Genomic DNA, 23,041 nt, shown 5'->3' on the forward strand with positions numbered 1-23,041 from the left:
AAGTATACCAACAAAACACAAATGAAGGTAGACCTATATGTAGAATGGGACGGGAATTTTCCAGTATTTGTTACAGGCAGTCTCAGATCACTTTTTTGATAGTGGAACATCTTTGCAAAATCAATCTCATAGGTTACTTACTAATGTGAATGTCAATAACCATGTTTAATTGCAGGCATTTTTAACAACTCTTTCTGTTCCCTGAACAATGTAGCTAGGTTTTTCCAAAAAGGATTTTTTATCTTCATGTAAAACTGTAAACACAGAGAGATGCAGCAGAGCTCTTCCTCCAGGTTTTCTAGCAGAGCCAAATGCCTACATGTGTGTGAGATGGCAAAAAGATGGAGGAGGCTTCTGCTCCCCCTAGAATGGCTTGGGGGCACAAAGGACTGGAAGGTGGCCAGCAGCAATGGAAGGCCCATCAGGTGGCTGTTGGAGACCAGATGTGGACTACTGGTCACTATCAGAAAGGCTCTGTCTGGTTTAGTAACATCTCCCTGAGTGTAAACTGCAAGTACATTAGTGCAAATCTCTGAAAAGGGAATCCATCCATCTCTTCTGTAAGTAAGTGTCTGTTTTGTTTTTTTTTTCTGTAATTAAGACTTGGGTTTATTAAAAGTCAGTACAGTAACTTCTTACATGTACAAGGGCTGCTCTGAAAGTAATGCCTCCTATTTTATTACGCTAGCTCACAGTGTTAGAGGCAGATGGATGTTAGCGGCATGGCAGGAGAGGTTGAACCTTCCTGCCAACATTCTGTTGAGGCAGTCTGACGGAAGGGCATCTGACATGCAGGTACATATGAGGTGAAGGTGTGTCACTGAATTCCTCCGTGCAGAAAAAAATGGCACCCGTTGACATTCACCAACTCTTGCTGAATGTTGATGGAGACCAAGCAGTGGATGTGAGCACAGTGAGGTGGTGGTTGTGCATTTTAACAGTGGCAACTGCGGGTCACCTCTGGTGCAGATTTTTATGAGCATGGCATATGGGCTCTCGTTCATTGCTGGTGAAAATGTGTAGCTGAAAGTGGTGACTGAAAAAGTGTGTTGCAGCTGAGAATTTGCTCTATCAAATACTGTTGCTGTGCTCTTTGTTGCAGTTTACGTGGAAATAAATGAGGCATTACTTCCAGAGCAACCTACATAGTGCAGATATTCAGTTTACTTCTAGTGACCTAATGTAGTACGTCCAGTAAGATTTGTATAAATGTAAATTAGTGTAAGTGAATAAAGTAAAAACTACTTACATTATTTTTCAAACAGATTGCAATATGCCTTCTTTTGTTTAGACTTCAATCCATGTTAATTTTGTATATATTATGTGTCTTTCTCTAAATTGCACCTTTTGTGATGTGTATTTATATACAGTGTGCAGAAACTTGTGAAATTTAGATTACAGTTGTAATTATGTATGATGGCATTGCTTGAGAATATTTTGCTTCTAAAGACTTTGAAGGTGCAATCAAAAAGCTCTTAGTTTTTCAATTTTGTTTTGAGCAAGCTTTCTTCAATATTAAGCTGGGATTCTTCTCTTCCCTTTTCACTAGTATAATATGTACGGATTGGGTTTTGTACTTCCTTAGCCATTTGCATCAAACTGCTGGACAAGATTGACAGTCAAGCTCATGCAGTTGTGTGAAAATAATTGGGAATGGGACAAGGGTTCATTTTGTAGTTCTGTTTACATCTGAAAGTAGAAAAACTAAATTTATATTTACTAGACCTATTCAAAGAATACACTTTTCTATATTGTAAAAATAAAAGTCAGATAAATCACAAAGGAAATAAACATTTATACTATTCTGTAAATGTTTAGTACTGCCTTGACTTTCCAATACGTGATTGAATTTCTACCAGAGATAAACCATTGGATATTAGTGTACTTTCACACCTTGCCGTGCATGGCATGTAACAATGCAGCTAGTGTTCTGGCTCCCGGCACTGTGAGATGGTATCAGGCTGCAGGAGCAGCCCTGGAGATGTGGCAGCAGCTCCAGTAGTGTAGATTGCCAGCATCTGCAGGAGGGGTGAAAAGGATAAAAAGGAGGATGAGCAGAGCTCAGGGAAAGCAAACAGTTTCATGTGATAATACATGAACTTGAAAATATATGTGATGACAAGGGTAGAATAGAAGACTGAGAGAAGAAGTTATTGTATCGAAGTGATTTGAGTCAGTTTGTATGGATTCCAGAAGTGCAGAGTGCTGGCACAAGTGTGAGTGCTTCAGAGATGGTGAACATCTGCACAGGGAGATGGTGCTGAGAAGAGAGACTGAACAGGCGCGGTGGGGAAAATTCCCTGGCAATAACTGCACTCAACAGTTCCTCTGAAACCTGGCAGTTCCTGAAGTGTGAGAACAGCTAAAAGCATTTCTGCTGGGCAACAGCTGCTCTGTATTTTTGGAAATGAATGTTTAATTTATACAGGACTCCTGTAACAACTGTCAAGCTTACTTTGAATATCAGATGGCTTTCTTAGGTTATCTGGTAACTGCAACTTGTTTTTCTTTGTCCATTTTCTCATATGTACTTCTTGCTCAGGCCTAATTCTGCTAAACCCTGGGAAACTTCAGCAGTGTTTTGAAAACTCTTTCATCAATATTTAAGTGAAGTGCAGAAGGATGGATGAACTACGTTGGTCATGGGCATCACCGGAGGTCAGAGTCTCATTCACATTTTTTTGTCTACGAGCATCCCCTTGGGGAGAAGGCTCAGTCTGTGTCAAGCAAGACAGACTCACTCTGATGTAAACAGGAAGTGGTAGCAGGCAACTATCCAGCCAAAAAAAAAGCAGCAAGGAAGTGCCTGCTCCCCTGTGACTCATCTCATCTTGTGGCTGGAGGTTTAGGCAGTGCAAACATTCTAACTCAAATGCAGTAGCGTGCAGCTTAACCAACCATAGGGATTCTGGAAGCATTTTCTATACGCATACGTATGAGATGTTTTCCTGCAAAATGTATTCTGGCTGAACTGGTTTCGTGGCAGTTAGTGATGGCTTTTTGCATGGGTAATTGGACTGGAGAGCCAGAGAGTTGTGTGGGAAATACTACCCTCCTATTTCCATGGATGCAACCTCTGTTCTGTGTAGCAAAAAGTGAGCAGTGCAGTGAGTTACACGAAATTCCTGTTGGAGGTAAAACGCAGCACACCAAGGCACCTTCCTCACCACAATACTGAACCGATTGAAGAAACCTGGCCTATTGCTTTGTTCAAGGAAAACAGTGTCTAAGGATGAGACAGACCTGACAAGATGGAACACCAGATCTAGGATGAAAGGTTGTGCTGCACAGTGACTGGGGAGATCTCATGGGGGCCATGTATGGGACCTGAAACACTCCCCATGCTGCAGCACACGTGTACATAGATGTGTGGTGCTCCTGCACAAGTGATGAAGTAGCACTGCCCTTGTGCCTTGAATGACAAGTGTTTTCTTCACGTCCACTACCTCGTTTGTGAGATGCATGGGTTCAACTTTGCAGTTGCTGTAGTCCTCTCTTCACCAAGTTCTAGACTTAAATAGCTTGCGTGCCTGGCTCATCAGCTCTATGTACAACTCAAGTCCCATTTTGTTTCCGTATGATTTATTTCCATTTTTAAGCATTTTCCCTTTAGAGTCTCTTAGTTCCAGCTGATTTAATCACAAATCCGCTAATGGTAAAATCGAGTTAGCAGCACACCAATCCCCTGCCCCTTGCAAATATGGATGCATCTTTTCCCCTAGCAACAGCACGCGCAGCACTATGCTAGCCAGCATCAGGAGCAGACACCATGCTGTCCCTTGCCACCTCCCCAGGCATTTTAAGCAACTGTTTCCAATCCTGATTTGCCCTGAGTTGCACGAAATATGTGGCTGCTTCACAGGGTTGCTAGATGGACTTCCTTGCTTTGCCTACTCAAACTGGGGTCAGAACATTCACAGTGTCCCAAGTCATCACTCAACACTAGTTTTGCACGGCAAATCATGGAAAGACACCATGTGGTTTGCTGGGCACCTATTGCATGGATCTGGCCACTGAGCTGGAGGACAGCAATAAATATTCATGATCCTGCATGGGTTTGGCTTGACCAACAGCTACCTAGCTGTGATGGGAACAAATGCTTTCCCTTCACTTTCTTCAATCTGTGCCTGCCACAGTGGTAACTGAAGTTCAATTTTTGGGCTTGGTTTGTTCTGATGTTTAAGTAACACTCTGCTATTCCCTTCACTAAGATTGAGTAGTGATTGTCAGTGTGCAATTCCCCCTCAAATAGGTGCTCAGAAAGGGTAGGGAAGAGGTGATTTTGTCCCAGAAGCTCACTGAAAATTTTCTGTTCTAGAGACAAATAACGTAACTTAGAGTTCTTGTTGTTATCTCCCAATTGTCTGTGCCTGCTCAGGATTTGTTCAGAAATGTATGCCACATGGTGCACGCTTGCTGAGGGCAGGCTTAGTCCGTGTAACTTCTTGATGTAGAGCACTGCTCCGCACCTTAGCCTGCTCTCTGACTCAAAGAGGGATGCAACACAAACCTCACATCGTAAGTTGGAGGCTAACTGCTCAGCAACTAAGCCTGCAGCAAAGGTGATGCTCTGCTTGTGCAGTGATAGGTCTGTAAGTGCATTGCTCAGAGGAGAGTCACGCAAAAGAAGGCCAGCACAAGGGAGCTCTGCTGCCAGCATCGGCCTATGAGCTGGGTTATACTGAGAACAAATGCTGCCAAGGGTAAGGTCTGTCCTGTGAGACAGGGACAAGTCCAAGCTGCTTATACTTGCTGTGCTGTGCAGAGTGTCTGGCGCCAGGCTGCAGCCAGCCAGCACTTTGCGGTAGGCAGCCTGAAACATGGCACAGGTGGGGTTCCCACTGCCAGCGCTGCAGGCTTGCCGGAGAGCCCAGAGAAACTGCTCCAACGGGTCAAGGCTGAAGGCAGAGGTCAGGAGGCGGTGAGAAGGAGCACCCTCTTGAAGCACAGGGTTGCTGTAAAGCCACTTGAGGCTCTCAGCATTGAGCAAAAAACTCAGAAAGCCCAGTCCGCGTTTGCTCTTAATAATGTATCTCCCTGTAGAGTCTGTTAAGGTAACAAAGAAGCTCTTGGCCTCATGGAAGAGGGGGCTGATTTTGTTGTAATTTCCAGCTAGCAAAGGCCCCTTCAGTCCACTGCAATAGGGACCTCTGCCATGAAATACATTGCACAGACGGCTCATCGTACGCAGAAACTTGACTGTACCACCACAGTTCTGAAATGAGGCCAGGCCCAGCTTCTGGAGGTGCTCCAGTGCATCAGCAACACCCTCGCTGAACAACTGGGCAGCAAGGTTGACCTTTAGCTGGCAAGTCTCTTTGCTCTCTGGATGGCCTGATGTGGGCCCTAACAGCTTTTTCTCCTGTAAAGTTGCCAGCTCCACCACATGCTGCCACTGCACAGTGTCACTGAGCCACTGTATCTTCTGGAAGTATTGCAGTGTGTTCCTTATCAACTGGAGAGCGTGACAAACATCAAAGAAGTATGCAATGCAGTGAGTGGAGCTGGGCGGGTGATGGAAAGCACAGCGGATCCTTTGGGGGTTGATCCTGACCCCCAGAGCTCTCGCCGTCTCAGCCCCGCACGCGGTGGCACCCGATGTCACGGCCAGCACTGTGACACCAATGTTGTTCAGTTTACTGATGGCCTGACGAAGCAGCTGAGCCAGCAGGCAACCAGTCACGCTGCTCACAAAGAAGTAGCCGAGGGGAGCCCTCCAAGGGCTTGAGATACCGGCTGCCATGACAACTACCACTTCTGAGGCCAGCGGTGCTTCATCAGCATCAAGGCTGCCTGCTCCCAAGTCAATAAAGCCAGTCAGGTGCTGGGTCTGCTGGTCCCACTCCTGGCTCTTCTGCAGGGACATATCCTGTACCATCAGGGTACAGTAGCAGTAGGCCTGTTCCCCTCTCTCCACCTTTTCTTGAAGCTGGACGAACATATCATTGCTGAAGCCTGGAGCTGCAGCATCGTTAGACAGCCAGCTGGAAAAAAAAAAGGAGCATGTGGTTAGAGGATGTGCTTCTGAGAAAACTGAAGCAACAGCCAGCACAATTCACCACTTTATAAAAACTTTATCAGGCACGTAAAGAGCTGCAATGCAGACCCAGCCAGCCAGCGCACAGTGAACTGAAACACATGTTTCTTTCTTGCAGCCCAGTGATGGAAAGTCAAACAAAAATTTCAGTGTGGAAATAACAAAGTGGGTTCCTGCCTCTAAAGTGGAGATTAGGACAACAGAAAAAGGAAACTGAGCAGAGTACAATGGAGCACTGCAATGGCCCAGCAAAGCCAGGCTTCTCCCCACAGCATGTGCTTTCTCCATGCTGCAAACCTTTAGCTGGTTGAGAAGATCTGGAGCTTAATCTTACTCTGCTCAGTCCATCCTGTCCCCCGGCCCCCCCTTAGGGCAGGGTCTGTGGAGATGCCAGGGACTTTCTTCAACTTTTATGTTGTGCACTGTTACTTCACCCCTTGCTAATGCCTCTGGCAGCACTACAGGTTATGGATTCTCAGCCCATGCACTTATTTGCAAAGAGTTATGCAACTTAGTTGTATGTTTTGGAAATGTCTCCCATAAATTAAAATCAGACGCTTCCAAATTCTCAGCTACTTCCCTCAATCCTCATGTGGCAAAGTAAGAAAACCCAAGCCCCCATCCTGTCTGCTTGGTGTACTCCTTCCCTTCCTCAAGTTTTCTTCATGTCTCCTCCTTTTTCCAAAAACTAGTCCCCATTTTTTTACGTTAAATGTTACTGCTTTCTGTGGATGCAGCCCTGTCCAACTCTCTGGGCTGTTGGAGCAGTACAGCAGGTGCTTGCTTAGCTCTTGCTTCTATTTAAGGGCCATTACTCACAGTTCTCTTCCTGCCTATAAGTGGCAAATCCCTCCCTTCTCTCATGTCTACGATCTGAATTCTAAGAGCATGGATTGAACAGTATTTCCGTGCCTGTGTGTCAAAGTGGGGTCAGAGGACCTCAGCCTTTCTGTGGTCCTTTGTTTCTGCTACACCACGTACATCCCCTACAGCACCCGAGGTCCTTAAATTAAGCCTCTGTCACATCAATACAGGGGGGAGAGCTCTTTGGAGCTCAGCAGGAATTGTTCATGCAGGGGTTGTGCCGTGTACACAACCCCTCACCAAGCACACAGAGGGGCTGGGAGCAGACTTGCTTGGTCAGGCTGGCGGGATGCGGCAGGGGAAAAACCTTCCTCAGCTGCTCGTAGGCGGCACGGTGCCGGAGGTGCAGCAGGCAGGCGAACTGTCTCATGGCAGGGCAATACTCGGCGGGCCGCCTCCAGCGCCGGGCACCACGGGGCAGATCTGCTCACAAACACAACACCGAGAGCGCGGGCAGCAAGGATCCGGGGGGGGGGCAGCGGGGAGCGGGGCTGGGCCCTACCTGGAAACAGCGCCCGCAGCACCCGCAGCGCGGCCCGCGGCAACCCGCGGCGCGCCGCCAGCTTCCGGACGGGCCCGCAGAGGCGGCGGGGGCCGGCGGCGGATGAGGCCGGCCCTGCCCCGCTGCGGCTGTACGTGTGGTCCTGGCTCCGCAGCACGCTCCGCAGCGGCACTTTTCGCGGGTGGCCGCGGGGCGGCTCCTAGGGCGGAACGGCGGCCGTTAGCGGCGGCTGGAGGTAGTTAGCGGCGGTCGGGAGCCGTCACAACCCCTCTCCCTCAACGCACCGCCAGGGGGAAGCGGGACGGCACGGCCCCCCGCCGCAGCTTGCGCCGCAGCCCGTAGCGCTCGAAGTCGGCCTCGGCGAAGTGCCGCGAGCAGAGGATGGCCCCCGGCCCGGGGCTCCAGGCACGCCGGCTTCGCGGGTCCAGCCGGTTGACGGCGCGGATCCACTCGCGGCGCTGCGCGGCGTCCACCGGGAACCTGCGGGTGGAGAGGGGTCGGCAGGGCGGGAAGCGCCGGAGGCTACGACCCGCCGCCCGCACTCACTGGTGGAAGGAGATGCCGCGCTCCCGGCTCCGCCCGTTGTCGCGAGCGCTGCAGCCCAGCGCCGAGCAGCTCCGCGTCATGGCGGCCTCATCGCGCGCCGTCGCCCCGCACTCATTGGACGTCTCTTCCCGCCCGCCCTCCTGTTCTTTATCGCTATTGGCACTTCTGCTTTTCCCCCGGAAGTGGAATTGGAGAGAGGCGCCGCACTTCCGCCTCGCTACGACGTACGCGCAGCAGGGAGACGTCTCGGAAACCAATCAGCGGCGCCTGTGGGGAACAAAGCAACCAATGGTGAGCGGTGATCCTCGCGACCAATAGCGGTGCCGCTTCCGCCTCCTTTATATGACGGAGCGAGGAACGGGAGCTCTTCTTCCCGCCGCGCGGTGCTGCTGTCTGGTTGTGGCTGTGAGGCTGAGCGATGCCCGGCGGCAGGGCCGTGGTCGACGGGCGCTCGGCCCCGCGGCACCGTAGGGTTGAAGCATCGCCTTCTCCCAGCGCGGTGCTCGCTTCTTGAACAGCGTGGGGGACGCAGCCGGCGGCCCGGCTCGCGGCGAGAGGTTAGCTGCGCCCTCTCTGAGTTTAAAGTAAGAAAATGACCATCAGAAAGGGGCGCCCTGGGCGCGGGGCGGGGCCCCGTCCGGTGATGAACCTCAGTGCTGTTCACATCCTGACACGCCGTGACGAGCGCTGTCGAACTGAGGACGGGCGGCCCTACTACCCCCGCACGGTGGTTCCGGGCCCGTCTCCGGCCCGCCTGATCTCGGTCTCTCCCCTCTCCCTAGGTCCCGGCCCTGAGCGGAGCCCGCGGGAGGCCCGCACCCCTCCGCCCCGGGTTGGGAGAAACGAAGCCCCGCCCGCTGCCGCCCGGAAGGCGCCGGGAGCGCCCGGAAGCGGGAGGCGGCGCCGCGGCTGCCACGTTGGAGCGGGCCGGGAGCGGGTGAACGCCGGGCCGGGACTGGAGTACGGGTAGAGTTCTCGGTCATTGGGGTTTTTAGCCTCATTTCTTGTCCGAAATGAGGAGTGCGTGCCCGCCGGTAGCCGCTCGCTTATTGGGCTCGAGGCCACCCCCCGCCCGAAGGGTCGTTCTGAGGAAAAAGTCTCCGTTCTGAGGGGAAGGGTGCCTTCTCGTCTTTTCCTGCGTTTAATCGTTGTTTTTATCTTTTCAGCAAAATGAAGCTGAAAGAGATTGACCTCACTGCCATGCAGGCATGGAGTCCTGCCCAGCAGCACCCCATTTACCTGGCCACTGGTGAGTTTTGGGTCGCTGCTGCCAAGCTGTCAGCTTGTGCTTGGAATACTAGATATCGTTGTACAGTTCCTCTAGGGCACGGGAAGGCTGACACTCCTAGAGCTTTCCTTGTTGATACTGGTGAAGAAACTCCCCTGCAGGGATCTGTGGATAGAATTGCATAGAAACACTCCTAAATAATTAATTGGAAAAACTGATTCTGTCTCAGGGTCCTTTTTGCAAGGACAATGGTTTTAATGTCCCCTTTTGTGCCGATCTGCTGTGCAGCATCTCTTCCTCATTGGTAATCATGTTCCTTTGCAGGCACATCAGCCCAGCAGTTGGATGCGAGTTTCAGCACAAATGCTTCCCTGGAAATATTTGAGTTGGACTTATCAGACCCTTCACTGGACATGAAGTCGTGTGCCGTCATTTCTTCCTCTCACAGGTAGCAGTGGGGCTGTAAGCAAGCAGTAATGGGGGCTGCTGTGTATGGTATGTGCCGAAAGACCAATGCATGGTGTTTGACTGCAGCTGTTTAGTAGAGTGGCACCTGGGTGCTCTCGCTATTGGGGACAGCTCAAGTGTCATTGTGAAGACAATAAACTGGGACTCTCAGGTGCTGCAGGCTGCTTGTGCGCTCCCTGAACTTCACTGTGATGTTAGCTGGGAGGTGTGAATGTGTCTTCTGACTCCAGGGAGCCCCTGGCATTCCTCAGAAAACAGAAGGAAAGATGTAACTGTGGAAGCAATCAATTTTTCAAACTGGCACATCTAGTTTGGCATGTAGGTGATTTGAGGGCATTAATTTGTTGCGGCAAACTGGGTCATGTCTTATGTATGGTGTCATACATCTCTGTGCATCTGAGAAGCCATGCTCCTGCCGTCACAGCTTTGGGTAGTTTTCAGCTCTTTACCCTGCGCTCCTCTGAAGCAATGCTGCTCTCATCTAAGCGCCACGTGTCCTCTTGCACAGTGCTTGCAGTAGCTCTCTAGTAGCCACAGCAGTGGTTGCTACACATCACAGTGGAAGTGCAGGATAAGTAGAGACGGGGGTGACTATTTTCATCACTTGGAGCAGATCCATGACTTTTTCATATGAGCTTCAGGGGTAGCATAACCAATTGTGGTGAGCCGAAACTGTGAGCGAAGCTGCAGGCAGTTACAGCAATTCCCTGGTATGTCTGAGTGACCTCTTGGTACTCACAGAGAAGCAACTGCTGTCTCCCACACCTCTGATAAGAGTGGAAATAACTTTAGCTTCATTCTCTGTTATCCTCTTCACATCAGTAATTTCAAGACCTAACAGTATCAGACAGTTTTACCTAATGCAATTTCCTGGGTTTGTAGAAGTAAGCAGATGCAGAGGGATTGAAACGAGGACTGTCTTTGTACACAGTGAGGCTGTGACTGTGTACAGATGCCTTTCTGATTTGAGTAAACGGCTGTTGCAGTAGCTTTGCAAGAGTGTTATGCTCCTGGCTTTAATCTGTGCCATCTCTGTAGCGATAAAATTCCCCTGGCTGCTGCTGGGGCTTGCCCATCACTGCCCTGCAGTCATTGCTTTTGTAATATGTGGGGAGGTGAGGAAGAGCCAGCAGAGCCACAGACTGTGCCTGAAGGCCTGAGCTGTGGGCAGAACTGCTGTTAATGCTCTTTACTGATCCACTGAGGGCGGAGTGAGAAGTTGGAAGCTGGAATTTTTCCTTTTCTAACCCTTTTGAAATACAACTGATACTTTTCAGAGCTTGCCAACTGGCATTTGCTTTACTGATTTTTCAAAACACACTTCTTACAGCCAGCATGCTATACTTCTTTATGAGTGCTTCCTTCAGTGAATGTTTGACTTTGCCCCCAGAAAACAATTCACAAATTAAAATGGCTGGGTGGAGAAATACACAAAAGATGAATCTGGTAACAGGTTCTGTTAGTTGTCCTCCTATGGAAAATTTCTGGCTGCTGTTAATAGAACCATATCTTGGAAAGAGCAAAGTTGCAAAAGCAAAATGATTGCATGATTGATTCCAGTTTTTGTTCCTCAGCCTTTTCTGCTTTCTTTTAGGATACTTAAGACCTGTTGAATGTAACTGATGATATGATAGTACTAATTCTCTGACAACCTGTTGATCGCTCTATTTCTTCTACCCTTGCATAGTTACATGCAAAATTACAGAAGTCAGGGTACCCAGAGGAAGGGTTTACCTGATATTGTAAAGTAGCTCATCAATGCTTTGCAGTCAATGTAGGTTTGCTTTCTGCTTGCATAACACCTGTGATGGGATAGTATGTTGTTAATTTGGAAGAAAATCATGCTTTACATGGTTGAACACCCAGGAATGCTGTCTTGCTTATTCAACAAGTTTGATCTGAAGGAAATATGTGTGGGTTGTTTGGTTGTTGTTTTTTTGTTTTGTTTTGTTTGTTTTTTTGTGCAGTGACACAGAGTCTTGAAAGTGTTTCTGGTGTATTTGATTCCTCTGATTCAGCTTGGGAAATAGGTAGCAGTCCAAGTGACGCATTTCTGATGTAAGTCATTTGCTGAGCATCTATACTACAGATGGAATATTTGCACTTCCAGGAGCACTGATGAGGGAAAGGTTTTGGAATTCTTTTCCAGCTCCATCTTTTTTTTTTCTCCCTTGTACAAACAGCAGCCTACAGATAGCAGAGGCTCACTTGCAGGCTTATGGCTCATATTATGGCAATGGATGGCTGCAGCCTGTGTCTGTCTGTCTTGCAGGTACCACAAGCTGATCTGGGGGCCGCACAGCATGACTGCAGGTGAGAGCGTCTCCGGAGTCCTGATTGCTGGGGGTGAGAATGGGAATGTCATTCTGTATGACCCAGCCAAAATCTTACTTGGAAACAGTGAAGCAATAATTGCTCAGAAAGACAAGCACACAGGACCAGTGAGAGCACTTGATGTCAACATGTTTCAGGTGAGTTTTCAGTTGTTTATCATGTGCAGTCGTGGATGATGAGTGGCCTGTTTTAAGAGATTGTTGCCATAAGTGTACCTGTATCTTTCTGTGGTCCTGACAACAATGACTCTGAGACATAATTTAGCAGAGGGTCGTTAGTTAGGGTAGTGTGGTTAGGTCGTGGTCGGACTTGTTGATCTTTAAGATCTTTTCCAACCTGAATGATTCTATGATTCTGTGACTTAAATCTGACCTTTGTCTGTATTTATTAGGAAAAATCTGTCCTATTGCTGCCATCTTAGCATGAGGAATGAAAAACTTGGCGATGGCCAGATAATCATTTTCCCTTGTCAGCCGATGTTGTCAATTTATCATGTGACTTTAGCTGTACTTCTGTAGAGGTGGTTTTCTGTGTTGTTTTAGTCAGTCTTCATTTTTAGTTCCCATAGGCTCTGCATATATTGTTCTTATCACACAAAATATTTCGGTGCTTTTGTTCTAGCTTCTGGTGTTACTGTTTTTTAGATTTGTATGTCCTGTGGAAGTGGAGTAAGCCTATTAGCAGCTCAAAATATTGTCACTTGAAGTAGGGAGTCAGAGCAAATACACTGTGTTGTGGTGTCTTGAGGCAGAAGAACTCAAGATCAGCAAGCTTTTCTCTCTTGCTGATGAGAGTTTAGTTCCTCCTAGATACAGCGGGTCAGTTTTTTCTCAGCCCTCACCAGCTGCATGAGAACTGAGTTGATTTTGTTCCTAAATAACACTTCTGTCTATGCGCAGTTACTTCTAGCAAGGCCACCCTTTGTTCATTGTGTCTTCTCTGAAAAGCTTCCTCTCTCTTTCTATGACTCTTATGAAGTCAGGATTTGCACATCAGTGGCCGTAGGATGCTATCAAAGGGTGCTCAATGCCACTAACCCACATCACACCGCCTGGACATTTTCATCATGGCCACAGGATTGGGCTGGAGGCCCAAGTGCCACGTTCCCTCCAGCCAGCCCTGCCCTGAGGCAGAGTGCTTCGGTGGGGAAGCTGCAGAGCTGCTTCTCTATCTGCTCCGTCCTAGAAATGTCAGCGCTGGGCCCTCTGCGGCTGTAGCTTCCTCACATGTTCCTCCACTGCGTGACAGACACTCAGTGAAACAGAAATCCTGTTCATAGCACTGGTTTGATTTGGTGTAGGGATTTCTTGTACTTACTCAGCATTATCTTCAATCTCCAATGTTGCTGCTTTTCCCTTAAGCTGCTCTGTGTGAAGTGAAGGCTGTATCCTGAGCTTGTATGAGAAATTGGCATGGATTTGTCCATCTGATGCCTCCCAGAAGCTCAGACTGCGAAAGCCGGTGCTGAAAATAGTCTTAGCGTCTTTTAATGTGTCTTACAGACTAATCTGGTGGCCTCTGGTGCTAATGAGTCTGAAATCTATATCTGGGACTTGAATAATTTCGCCACACCGATGACTCCAGGAGCGAAGACTCAGGTACTAGATCAGTATTCATGCAGAAATGCTGCAGAGTAAACTAATGAAAAATGTGAATGTTTACTTAGGTTGTGAGCTTGTTAAAACCAACAGCTTTGAAGCTGTCTGGGGGAGGGGGGGAAGTTCAATTTTAACTTGATTAGCTGTTAATTGCAATTAGCAGTGAGCTGCATTTCTGGTAATATTAGTTACAGTCCTTGTGATAAAACAAATATTTTCGTATTAATATAAGTAAAACCAAGTTCTTTTGCTGCATATTGTTCTTGAGCAGCTGTAGTTTGTTTTCGTGTGGTCATTTTGAAGGAAGCTTGCTTTTGTTAAGGATTCCTGTACAGGATTTTCTGGTTTGGGTGGTCTGTTTTTAAGCTGTGCAATCTTTTAGTCCATGTGCTTATTGACATTTGGGAATGCAGTGCAACAAGAAGGGCTGGGTTAACATTGCTTTTCCGTGGGGAGGAAGTAGAAAAAGCTAACAAACTTTCTCCACTCCTTGAGACCTCATTTTGGAAAGGGTGTGACAGGCTGTGCTGTTTGTGTGACAGCCTCTTGAGGACATCAGCTGTATTGCATGGAACAGACAAGTCCAGCACATCCTGGCCTCTGCCAGCCCCAGTGGACGAGCTACTGTGTGGGATCTCAGGAAGAACGAACCCATCATCAAAGTCAGTGACCACAACAACCGGGTGAGTTAGCTCTGGCACAGCTGCATGGATACTTACAGGGAAGTGCTTGCGTGTCACTGGCAGAGCTTGATAAGGATTGGTCTTGGTGATGGAACACCACAGAATAGTTTTACCCGTGAGCTGATTGCCCCTACTCCCGTATGCTTAAAGCCATCACACCTTCTCCCATGCTGTCGATAGAGAAAAGAGCCTGTTTAGCTTGTGGAGAGTGAAATGTTTGTCTGATCTGTATAAGTGACTATTGCTGTAAAAACACTGAAGATGTAACGAGTTCAGGATGAAATTTACATGTGTGCTCCTGAATTAGCTGCTTGGTCACTGCGCTCCTGCTCAGATAAGTTTCCTAATTTCATGTTTTATGTATCTGTTCCTTGACATAATAGCAGTACAGTAAGCTGTTTTCCTTGTTTAATTATAATGCTGTGATGGAATGTTCATGTGATGATAATCTCTGCCAAACGATGGCTTCTATTAAAATACCAATAAATACTAAAGTAGTGGAAAAAACTCTGTACAACTGCTTTTACAGTATTCTTGGATTAAAACAGTTACAAACAAGAGAGCCTTCAGAACCTCACACCAAGTCTCGCTCATGGAGTTGAGGACAGTATCCCAATCTGAGTGCAGTCAGAAGCAATGTCCAGAAGTACAGCTGCAAATTGGCATGTTCCTTGAGACTCTGTTTTCCTTGCAAATCTATCTAGACTGTGGGCTTCTGTCCTTTAGCACTGTATGGTTACTCTGTGCTGTGGCACAATGTTATCTTTCAGATGCACTGTTCAGGCCTGGCCTGGCACCCCGATGTTGCTACTCAGATGGTTTTGGCTTCGGAGGATGACAGGTTACCTGTGATTCAGATGTGGGACCTTAGATTTACCTCCTCACCACTGCGTGTTTTGGAAAGCCATACGAGGTACAAGACTCCTGCAGTCTGCTGCTCTGTAATGTTCACTGTGTTGATGACTATAGCAGTTAGTACATCTCACTTTTTGCGTAGTTTCCTGTGAATGCTTGCTTAGTTGAAGCCACTTTCCAGCAGCAAGCAGTGTTGGATACTGCTGGGTGGAAGGGAATGGGCCTCACATTAAAAATAAATTCCCCTTTAACGAAAGTTTCTGGTTTGTTTCTATTCTGTTTGTGTATGGGAACTGCTGAGTCACGGCCTGAACCTCTGATTGATCACCTGAGGTGAGCCATGAGTCAGCCAGAGGAGCACAGGTGAAGGCAATTCACCTGTGCTGCCAGAAGGGGTGGAGCCAGGCTCCACCCCTCCTAGACCTATTTAAGAGCTGACTGCCAGGGGGGAAGGATCTCTTCTGGAGATCCACTCTGCTGGAGTTTCGTAAGCGAGCCCAGGATATGGGTAAGCTTTCTATCTATTCTCTTTTTGTTATCATTATCTGCTTTGCCAAACTCTTTTGTTTATTTTGTAATTATAACATCTTAATATTCATTGATTATACAGTTTGAAAGGCAGCTGGATTGCAGGGTTAGCAGGGTTAGCTTGGTTTACATAAAGAGCAGCAGTGTCTGTGTTGCAGCTATCACCAAAACTGCTGCCAGTGGCTCAGCTGATACAAATCTACTGCTAATAAAAAACTGTCAGACTTGATAGCTGCTGTTCCTACCTATTGGTTTGCATAAAATGTGTTAATGATGCTATAGGCAATTGAACCATTTGAGTGGATTGAGTGGATTTGCATATGGAAGTGTTGAATTTAATTTTCATATATAGTGACTGTACCTTTACAGCTAGTCACGCAAAAGATAGAAAGCATCTTTTCCAATATATCAAATGCTGATGACATTGAGAACTCTTGTGCTCCCCACTCCTTCCTCTGTTAGGACATTTTGGCATAGACTGCTCAGCTACTGTAGCAACTTGCTTACAAACGCACTTTATCACCATTTTGCATTTATGTTAACCTGTTACTTGGTTGTGACTTCCCACACAGGGGTATACTGGCCATTGCTTGGAGTATGGCAGATTCAGAGCTGCTACTGAGCTGTGGGAAGGATGCCAAAATACTGTGTTCAAACCCTAACACAGGCGAGGTACTGTATGCACACCACTTACTAAAACCTGTTTGTTTGGAGGTGTCATGGTGTTATGTAAAGTAGTAGTTTAAGAGCAGTTGATCTTTTTTTCAAGCACTTTCACTAATTTTTGCAGTACAGACTTCTTCCTGGCTGTGTGGGCAAGGTAATTCTGTGGGACGGGGAGAGGTGTTGTCAAAATTCAGGCTTGGCTGCAGAAGTGCAAAAGTTGTGCAAGGCAAAAGGTGGGGTGGCAGATGTGTGATCCAAGCTGGATTCTGAGCTGGGAAGCTCTACATTTGGCCGACTCACACTGCATATTTTAATTTAAAATAAAAGCATTTTCCTGGGAGACAGCAAGGCAGCTGCCACTTGATCCCTTCAGCAAAAATTTATTAGGCGAGCAAAGAAAAATTTCTTTCTTCATGGTTAAATGTCTCTTGTAGCAGTGAACTTGTCTGTTCTGGGCCAGGAGAAACTGCTGGGAACACAAGTTTTAACTTTCCCAGTTATCCCCCAGAGCAGACTGCCTTTGGAGCCTGGGTGTGCTCCCGTGTTTTCTGCATGGGTTAGCATGACTTCTAGCAGCTCACTGCAATGCACAGAGAGCCACGTCAGTAGCTGTACACACAGCACAGATATACACTGTCTGCTTAGCTGATCGTGTGTAGAATACACAGAAAAATCAATGGGAATAGGAGATAAAGCAGTGGTGTGTGGTGTTGGATTGTCATGTCCTGCTCACTGTCAGTGGGGGTGCCGAGGAGCAAGAAGAGCAGCTTCATCTCACATGCAGGAAAGTTGTTGCTGCTGCTCATGGTATTTCATATATGCTCTGATGTGCCGGACTTGTTTTTGCTGCCCAGGTGCTGTATGAGTTGCCCACAAACATGCAGTGGTGCTTTGATATCCAGTGGTGTCCCAGAAACCCTGCCATCTTCTCTGCAGCTTCGTTCGATGGACGGATCAGCATTTACTCCATCATGGGAGGCAGCACAGATGGTTTGAGGCAGAAGCACGTTGACCAGGTATTCAGAAGCATGCGGTTAGGAAGAGGATAAAGCATGGGTTTGTGGGTAGCCTTTGGAGGATGTTCCAACTGTATGGTTGCAGGAGTACTAATCTGCTGTTGAAAACAAGGAATAGTTCAGTTTATTGAGATGATGTCTAACTCTAGTTTTTTTTCTATCCCCTTTTATTTCCAAAGCTTTCGTCCTCATTTGGGAACCTTGATCCATTTGGTACAGGGCAGCCTCTCCCACCCCTGCAGCTTCCCCAGCAGACTGCACCACAGAGTGTTGTTCTACCCCTAAAGAAACCCCCCAAGTGGATCCGGCGACCTGTGGGAGCGTCGTTTTCAGTGAGTAGGGATCATGTCTGGGCATGGCTGGCCACACAGGAGGGAGATAGGTAGTGCCTGCAAAGCACATCTGAAAGAGGGGAACTTGTTGTGCTCCACCTCATGAGAGTGTGAGAGAAAGAAATCGAGAGGCATTGTGTTGCCCACAGGCACTTCTTTCTGTTCTGGAACTTGTATAGTGTTTGCTTTGAAGAAACAAATACATTATTGGAGGGGACATGTTGAGCAGCTAGCTGAGATTTCAGTGCAATTTGTAGGCATTATGTGGTTCAGTGTGGAGAAAGGTAACGAGGTAAGCTCTGATGGAAGGTAGCGGGAGCCCCTGAAACAGCACATAGGCCCAGGCTCCTTTCTGGTTGTCGAAGTTGCAGAGAAGCTGTATGAGAGGCAGGCAAGGCCCTGCTTTTCGTGAAAGCAGAGTCACTTGCTCTTCAACTCCAACAGTGCCTTGCTTTCTTGACTCTGAGGCTGTTTCCCAAGAGAACTCGTGAGGATTTTTAGGCAGGCAGTCTGCTTGAAATGGATTTCTGTGCCAAAATACTGCCTTTATTTTCATTAGCTTATTCGTCATCTCATCCACAAATTAAATGCAGCTTTTCTCCTATCAAATAGAAGCAACATGGCCTAGCCACTGGCTGATGTATCATTTTGTAACAGTTTATATCCTTGTCCTAGTGTTCTAACTTGTCAGCCTTTTTCTTGGCCTTGCTTTTTGTAATGCTCACTTTGGTCTGGCCTATGTCAATTAACTTTAAGCTATCAAATGAAATAATATTATAAGCACCATTTAATGTGTTTTTTCTCTTCCCTGCTTTGGCAGGGGGGTTGGACTTGATGATCTCTTGAGGTCCCTTCCAACCCCTACAATTCTGTGATTCTGTGATTCCTTTCTGTTGATTTTATTTCTTTCTAAACGTTGATTCAATTCACTGCCCATCTCTCAGTAGTTTGAATTTGCAAACAAGCTGCTGTAAGTAGGCTGCACGTGATATTTGAGCATCTATTTAATGATGCATAGGGCTTTTTAGTGTGTTGTAGGTTAACTCTGGTAAGTCCCTGAGCCTCTTGTACCTGTTCACTGGCTCTCCTGCAGTTGGAATGGGATGCAGGATCAAAAGGATAAAAGTGAGGAAACTCATGAATTGAGATAAAGACAGTTTAATAGGTAAAGCAAAAGCTGCACGTGGAAGCAAAAGAGAAAGAGGAATTCATTCACCCCTTCCTACTGGCATGCAGATGTTTAGGCATTGGGGAAGCAGGGCTTTATCATGCATAGTGGATATTTGTGAAGAGAAATGCCATAACTAAGAACGTCCCCCCCACTTCCTCCACTCCTTCCTGGAAGGGGAGCTGGAGAAACAGGAGGCTCTGATGTGTTGTAACTGTCATCTGGCAACAGCTAAAACAGAGGTGTGGTATCAATGCTATTTTGATTGCAAATCCAAAATGTAGCATTACATGGGCTGCAGTGAATAAAATTAGCTGCTGCCACAGCCTGTACAACACTGTTGTAACACGAGGTACTCACAGACCCGTTTCTCAGGACTCTCACATGCTTATCCAGCAAGCTGCTGTATTGCATGAAAACTTGGGGTGGTGGAAAAAAAAAATCAACAATCTGATGTTAGAACTGTTTGTCGGTTGAATGATGAGCGTTTATGTACCAAATAAAAACTCGTGCATGTGTATGTATGCATAGTTTTTTCACATCTACCCAAGCATGTACTTGCATTTTCACGTGCTGTACTTGTGTCTTCATTCCAGTTTGGAGGCAAGCTGGTTACATTTGAAAATGCCAAGCCTCAACAGCAGCCAGGCATCGACCAACAGCCGCAGCATCACTATGTCTATGTGAGTCAGGTTGTTACAGAGAAGGAATTCCTGGCACGATCGACCCAGCTGCAGGAGGCTGTGCAGTCCGAAGGCTTTGTCAGCTACTGCCAGAAGAAAATTGACATGGCCCAGGCTGACTTTGAGAGAAACGTGTGGGCCTTCTTAAAGGTAATGGTGAGAGCAGTCCAGGAGTTCTTCATTGACAGGAAAAGCCGTTGAAGTAAGGATTTCTCCTCCACATTAAAGTGTTTTAGCAGAAGAGATGTTGGGAATGATGAGTGTGGACTCTGGTGCCCGTAAGCTCTTTTAGTATGGGTGGCCCAGCAGAAGAATGGGGGTTCCTTGGGGCCTGGAGTCTTCATAGGGCCTCGTAGGTGATCATGAAAGCAACCAGGACTTGGAGAAGGCATCCTCTGTTTTTGTCATTCCCTTTCATTGCATCTTTTTAAGTGCCGTTCACTGTGAACATTTAGAAGTTCCCAAGCAAAGCAGGTATGCACAGTTTACCTGCAGTAATCAGATTGAAGTCTTGCCTACCTGCTCAGGTGCTCAGTTCACTAAAGACCCTGTCAGGTTTTTATTTATTTGTTTTATTTAATTTTCCTTGACTCTTTCTTGTCAGTCACTGGCTTTCACTGGGTATTTGTTCAATTTAAGTGAAAAGTCAGTGAGTGACTGTATGGAAGTTGTGAATTGCAATTGAGTCTTCTTTTTTTGAAGGTGAACTTTGAGGAAGATTCACGTGCTAAATATCTTGAACTGTTGGGATACAGAAAAGATGATCTGAGGAATAAAGTAAGTGCCTGAGAGCTGTGCTTGTGTTAAATACTTTGTTGATGGATTTATCTGCCAAGTGCAGCCTTGTATAATCAACATCTTCATTTGTGTGTGGGATTTGGTAAGAGCCATTAGTAACATCCGCAGGCTATTGCAGCACAATGAGCTTTATTATACAACACTATTTTCAGTGTATTTCCCAACAGATAGTATTTGTGAGTGCCTCAACTTTCCTAAAAGCTTTTAGGTACAAGTGTTAGCAGTGTTGCTGGATCTTATGTATAAACATGGCTGACTTGAGTATTCGTGTTATTTGTGGAATTCCTTTGTACCAGAGAGGACTGGATATCTTGGGTAATCTTGGAATTTTTATGGCAGTTGCAATTTGCTCTAGGCATTTTGTTAGTTAAGTCACCTTGGAATGCAATTCTACAATGAGAATTTTAAAGCAGCCAATCTACGTCTGAGCGTCCCATGCTGATGAGAAATTCTTTCCCATCCAGAAGCTTTGATATTTATTGGTACAATTTGTTCATGTTTCTTGATTGAAAAGACATACTTATGTTGTATCAGCTCTGAATCTGATCTGTTTTTAGGCTTTCTGATTAAATAACTTGTGAGCCATGGGTGTCCAACGTTTTGTCTTACCTGGGCCATATTGTGTGCAGAGGAATTGTCTTGGGCTGCATATAAAATATATAATACAATTAAATGTATGTAAGAAGAGAAACTTCATCAAAAATATGGAACTTGCAGGTCAGACACGTATGCTGTAAGCATTCTGACAAGCCTAGAATAGTCATTTTTTGTGTGGGATGCCACTCATGATCAAGAAAGAAGAAAACCAAGGTCACACACAGCTACATTTGGAAAGGCAAAATCTGAATTACCAGGAAGCAATTTCTACTTCTTGGGAATGGAGATGAAGGAATGTTCTTATCTTGGTGGTGTGCTGCTGTACATTTTGGCCCTTAGCTGCTAGCAGTGCTTGACCCAGGAACTTGTCAAATGCTTTCCCAGTTCTGGTGGAATAGTTCTGAGTGTCTGACTCGTTTCCATTGTATCAAACTAACATTTCGTTTTGAAAGAGTGTCTCCATAAAAATGACACTGTTTACTAATTAAATGCTAAACTTATGATTGCAGACAATGTTTTTGCTGGCAGTTTGTCTGTGGCTTCTAAACTTTTTCATTTATCCTTTGTCTTACACACATGATTAGAGATGGGGAGGGGGGGGGACAGCTCCAACTAATATATCTTCTGCCTATATTTTAAATTCTGTTTATTAAATTTCATGCATTTTTAAGGGCCCCAGAATGAATCTGGAGTCATGATTTGCCTTGGAAAGTGGTAAAAGCTGAGAATTTCAACTCTGATGTACCTTGAAAAATCCTACCCCAAGGCCACACGTCTGCTGTGTTTAAAACCAGTTTCCAGACCAGCTTGTTGCTCCAAGCAAGGTTGTTACTGCTATATTTTCCCTAATCAGGGCAAACAGAGGGTTTTTCATGTATACTCTGATATTGTTTTTATTAGTGCGGTTTCCAGCAGCTCTAGTGAGTTTTGAGGCCCTCTAGTTAACAATAAAAGGTTTAAAGGCACAGAGCAGCTCTTGTTTTCATCAGAGCTTGGGGTGCACAGGGCTTAACAGTAATTCCATCAGCAGACTGAGAAAGGAAATGGTTCTAGCTTCGTGTTAACTGTTCTGCAAGCAGGTACCAGCTACATTTACTAGTTGCGCAGCCTGAGAGACCAGTGTCTCTCTAAAGGGAAAGGGCACTTCCTTAACAAATCTTGATTCTTTTCAGATTACATCAGCTCTGAATCTGAATAAAGAGTGTTGTGCAGATGGTGAATTGGGAGAGGTAAGCAAACATGTCCATGTTCACCTCCACACATAGAATTATAATGCCCCAGAGTAAGTCAGTTGTAATCTAGCACATGATGAGTTCCTGCATTCAGTAGGGTGAAGTTACCTGTTTAGAGAAAGCGGGACTACTTTTTTCCCCATGTTTTCTAGCAGCAGGCTGTCAGCCCCAGGTTTTGGGAAAAAGTCTCTGATATTTTTTCCCCTTGCTCTTTTGCTGTCTGTGTGTAGCCTACTGTTGTACTTTGCTTCCTGTGAAGTAGGACAGAGCCTTGCTGCTGCCAGCTGGTGTCAAGAGCAGCACCTTCCCAGGCTTTAGGGAAAAAAACAAAACAGGTTTGAGAATGTGCTTCTGCAGTGCTTTCCTGCCTGATTAACTCAAAGGGTGCAGGTGTTGCTTGTGCCCTACAGGATCTGGATGTCATTTGTAGCTGCCTCATGGTGAAAAAAGATTGCACCATTTCTAAGCAAATAAGATGAGAAGTTACCATGCAGTAGCAGAAAGCAAGGAAATAGAGGGCTTCTGCCACATTCATTGTACTTGCTCATATACTGCCAATGCATTTCTCTGCTTTGCAGACTGGCTCTGACTTAGGTGAGAAAGCGGCTATTCTCTGCAGTGCAAATTGCTTCTTTCTTTATCTTCTCTGGCTTTTTTTTGTGTGTGACATCTTTTCTTTACTGAAGGCTCCCACAGAATCTGATGTGCCTTTACTGAACAAAGGGGATGAAGGCCAGACTGCAGAGGAACAGTTCTTGGGAGAGGTATCTATTATCCTCTAGACTAACCCTGTTGACCTGCTGTGTATTTACTTTGTTACCATTAAGAACATTTCATCTTTTTGCCTTTTTTCTGGTATTATCTGGATGTACAAGTATTACTGAGAGTGAATAATGTGTGGGCTCT

At 46.4% G+C, this 23,041-nt stretch overlaps 2 protein-coding genes across 16 annotated transcripts in view; one reads left to right on the forward strand and one right to left on the reverse strand.

The window, feature by feature from the left end:
* Nucleotides 1–1,922: 1,922 nt before the first annotated feature.
* Nucleotides 1,923–8,029, reverse strand: THAP9 (THAP domain containing 9; the record flags this gene model as incomplete). The annotated part of the gene is made up of 6 exons (XM_079534089.1): nt 1,923–2,018; nt 4,799–5,984; nt 7,174–7,324; nt 7,404–7,602; nt 7,688–7,883; nt 7,950–8,029. The coding sequence occupies 6 exons, from the start codon at nt 8,027–8,029 to the stop codon at nt 1,923–1,925; spliced, it is 1,908 nt and encodes a 635-aa protein (XP_079390215.1).
* Nucleotides 8,030–9,119: 1,090 nt separating this feature from the next.
* SEC31A (SEC31 homolog A, COPII coat complex component) overlaps nt 9,120–23,041 on the forward strand; it is a gene marked incomplete at both ends in the record, with an annotated part of 33,111 nt that continues 19,189 nt past the window's right edge. For 10 of the 15 annotated variants that reach the window (XM_079534587.1, XM_079534595.1, XM_079534596.1 and 7 more), the window contains 13 exons: nt 9,120–9,198; nt 9,502–9,625; nt 11,918–12,116; nt 13,482–13,577; nt 14,120–14,260; nt 15,031–15,173; nt 16,216–16,315; nt 17,164–17,325; nt 17,505–17,657; nt 19,422–19,658; nt 20,211–20,285; nt 22,076–22,132; nt 22,822–22,899. In XM_079534587.1, the coding sequence (XP_079390713.1) occupies nt 9,120–9,198; nt 9,502–9,625; nt 11,918–12,116; nt 13,482–13,577; nt 14,120–14,260; nt 15,031–15,173; nt 16,216–16,315; nt 17,164–17,325; nt 17,505–17,657; nt 19,422–19,658; nt 20,211–20,285; nt 22,076–22,132; nt 22,822–22,899 (1,644 nt within the window). Of the gene's footprint in view, nt 9,199–9,501; nt 9,626–11,917; nt 12,117–13,481; nt 13,578–14,119; nt 14,261–15,030; nt 15,174–16,215; nt 16,316–17,163; nt 17,326–17,504; nt 17,658–19,421; nt 19,659–20,210; nt 20,290–22,075; nt 22,133–22,821; nt 22,900–23,041 lie in introns of all 15 variants that reach the window. The other 5 variants (XM_079534600.1, XM_079534589.1, XM_079534590.1 and 2 more) reach the window with 2 other exon arrangements.

This window comes from Tetrao urogallus (genome assembly GCF_951394365.1).
Source record: "Tetrao urogallus genome assembly, chromosome: 4".
In the NCBI taxonomy this organism is placed as follows: domain Eukaryota; kingdom Metazoa; phylum Chordata; class Aves; order Galliformes; family Phasianidae; genus Tetrao; species Tetrao urogallus.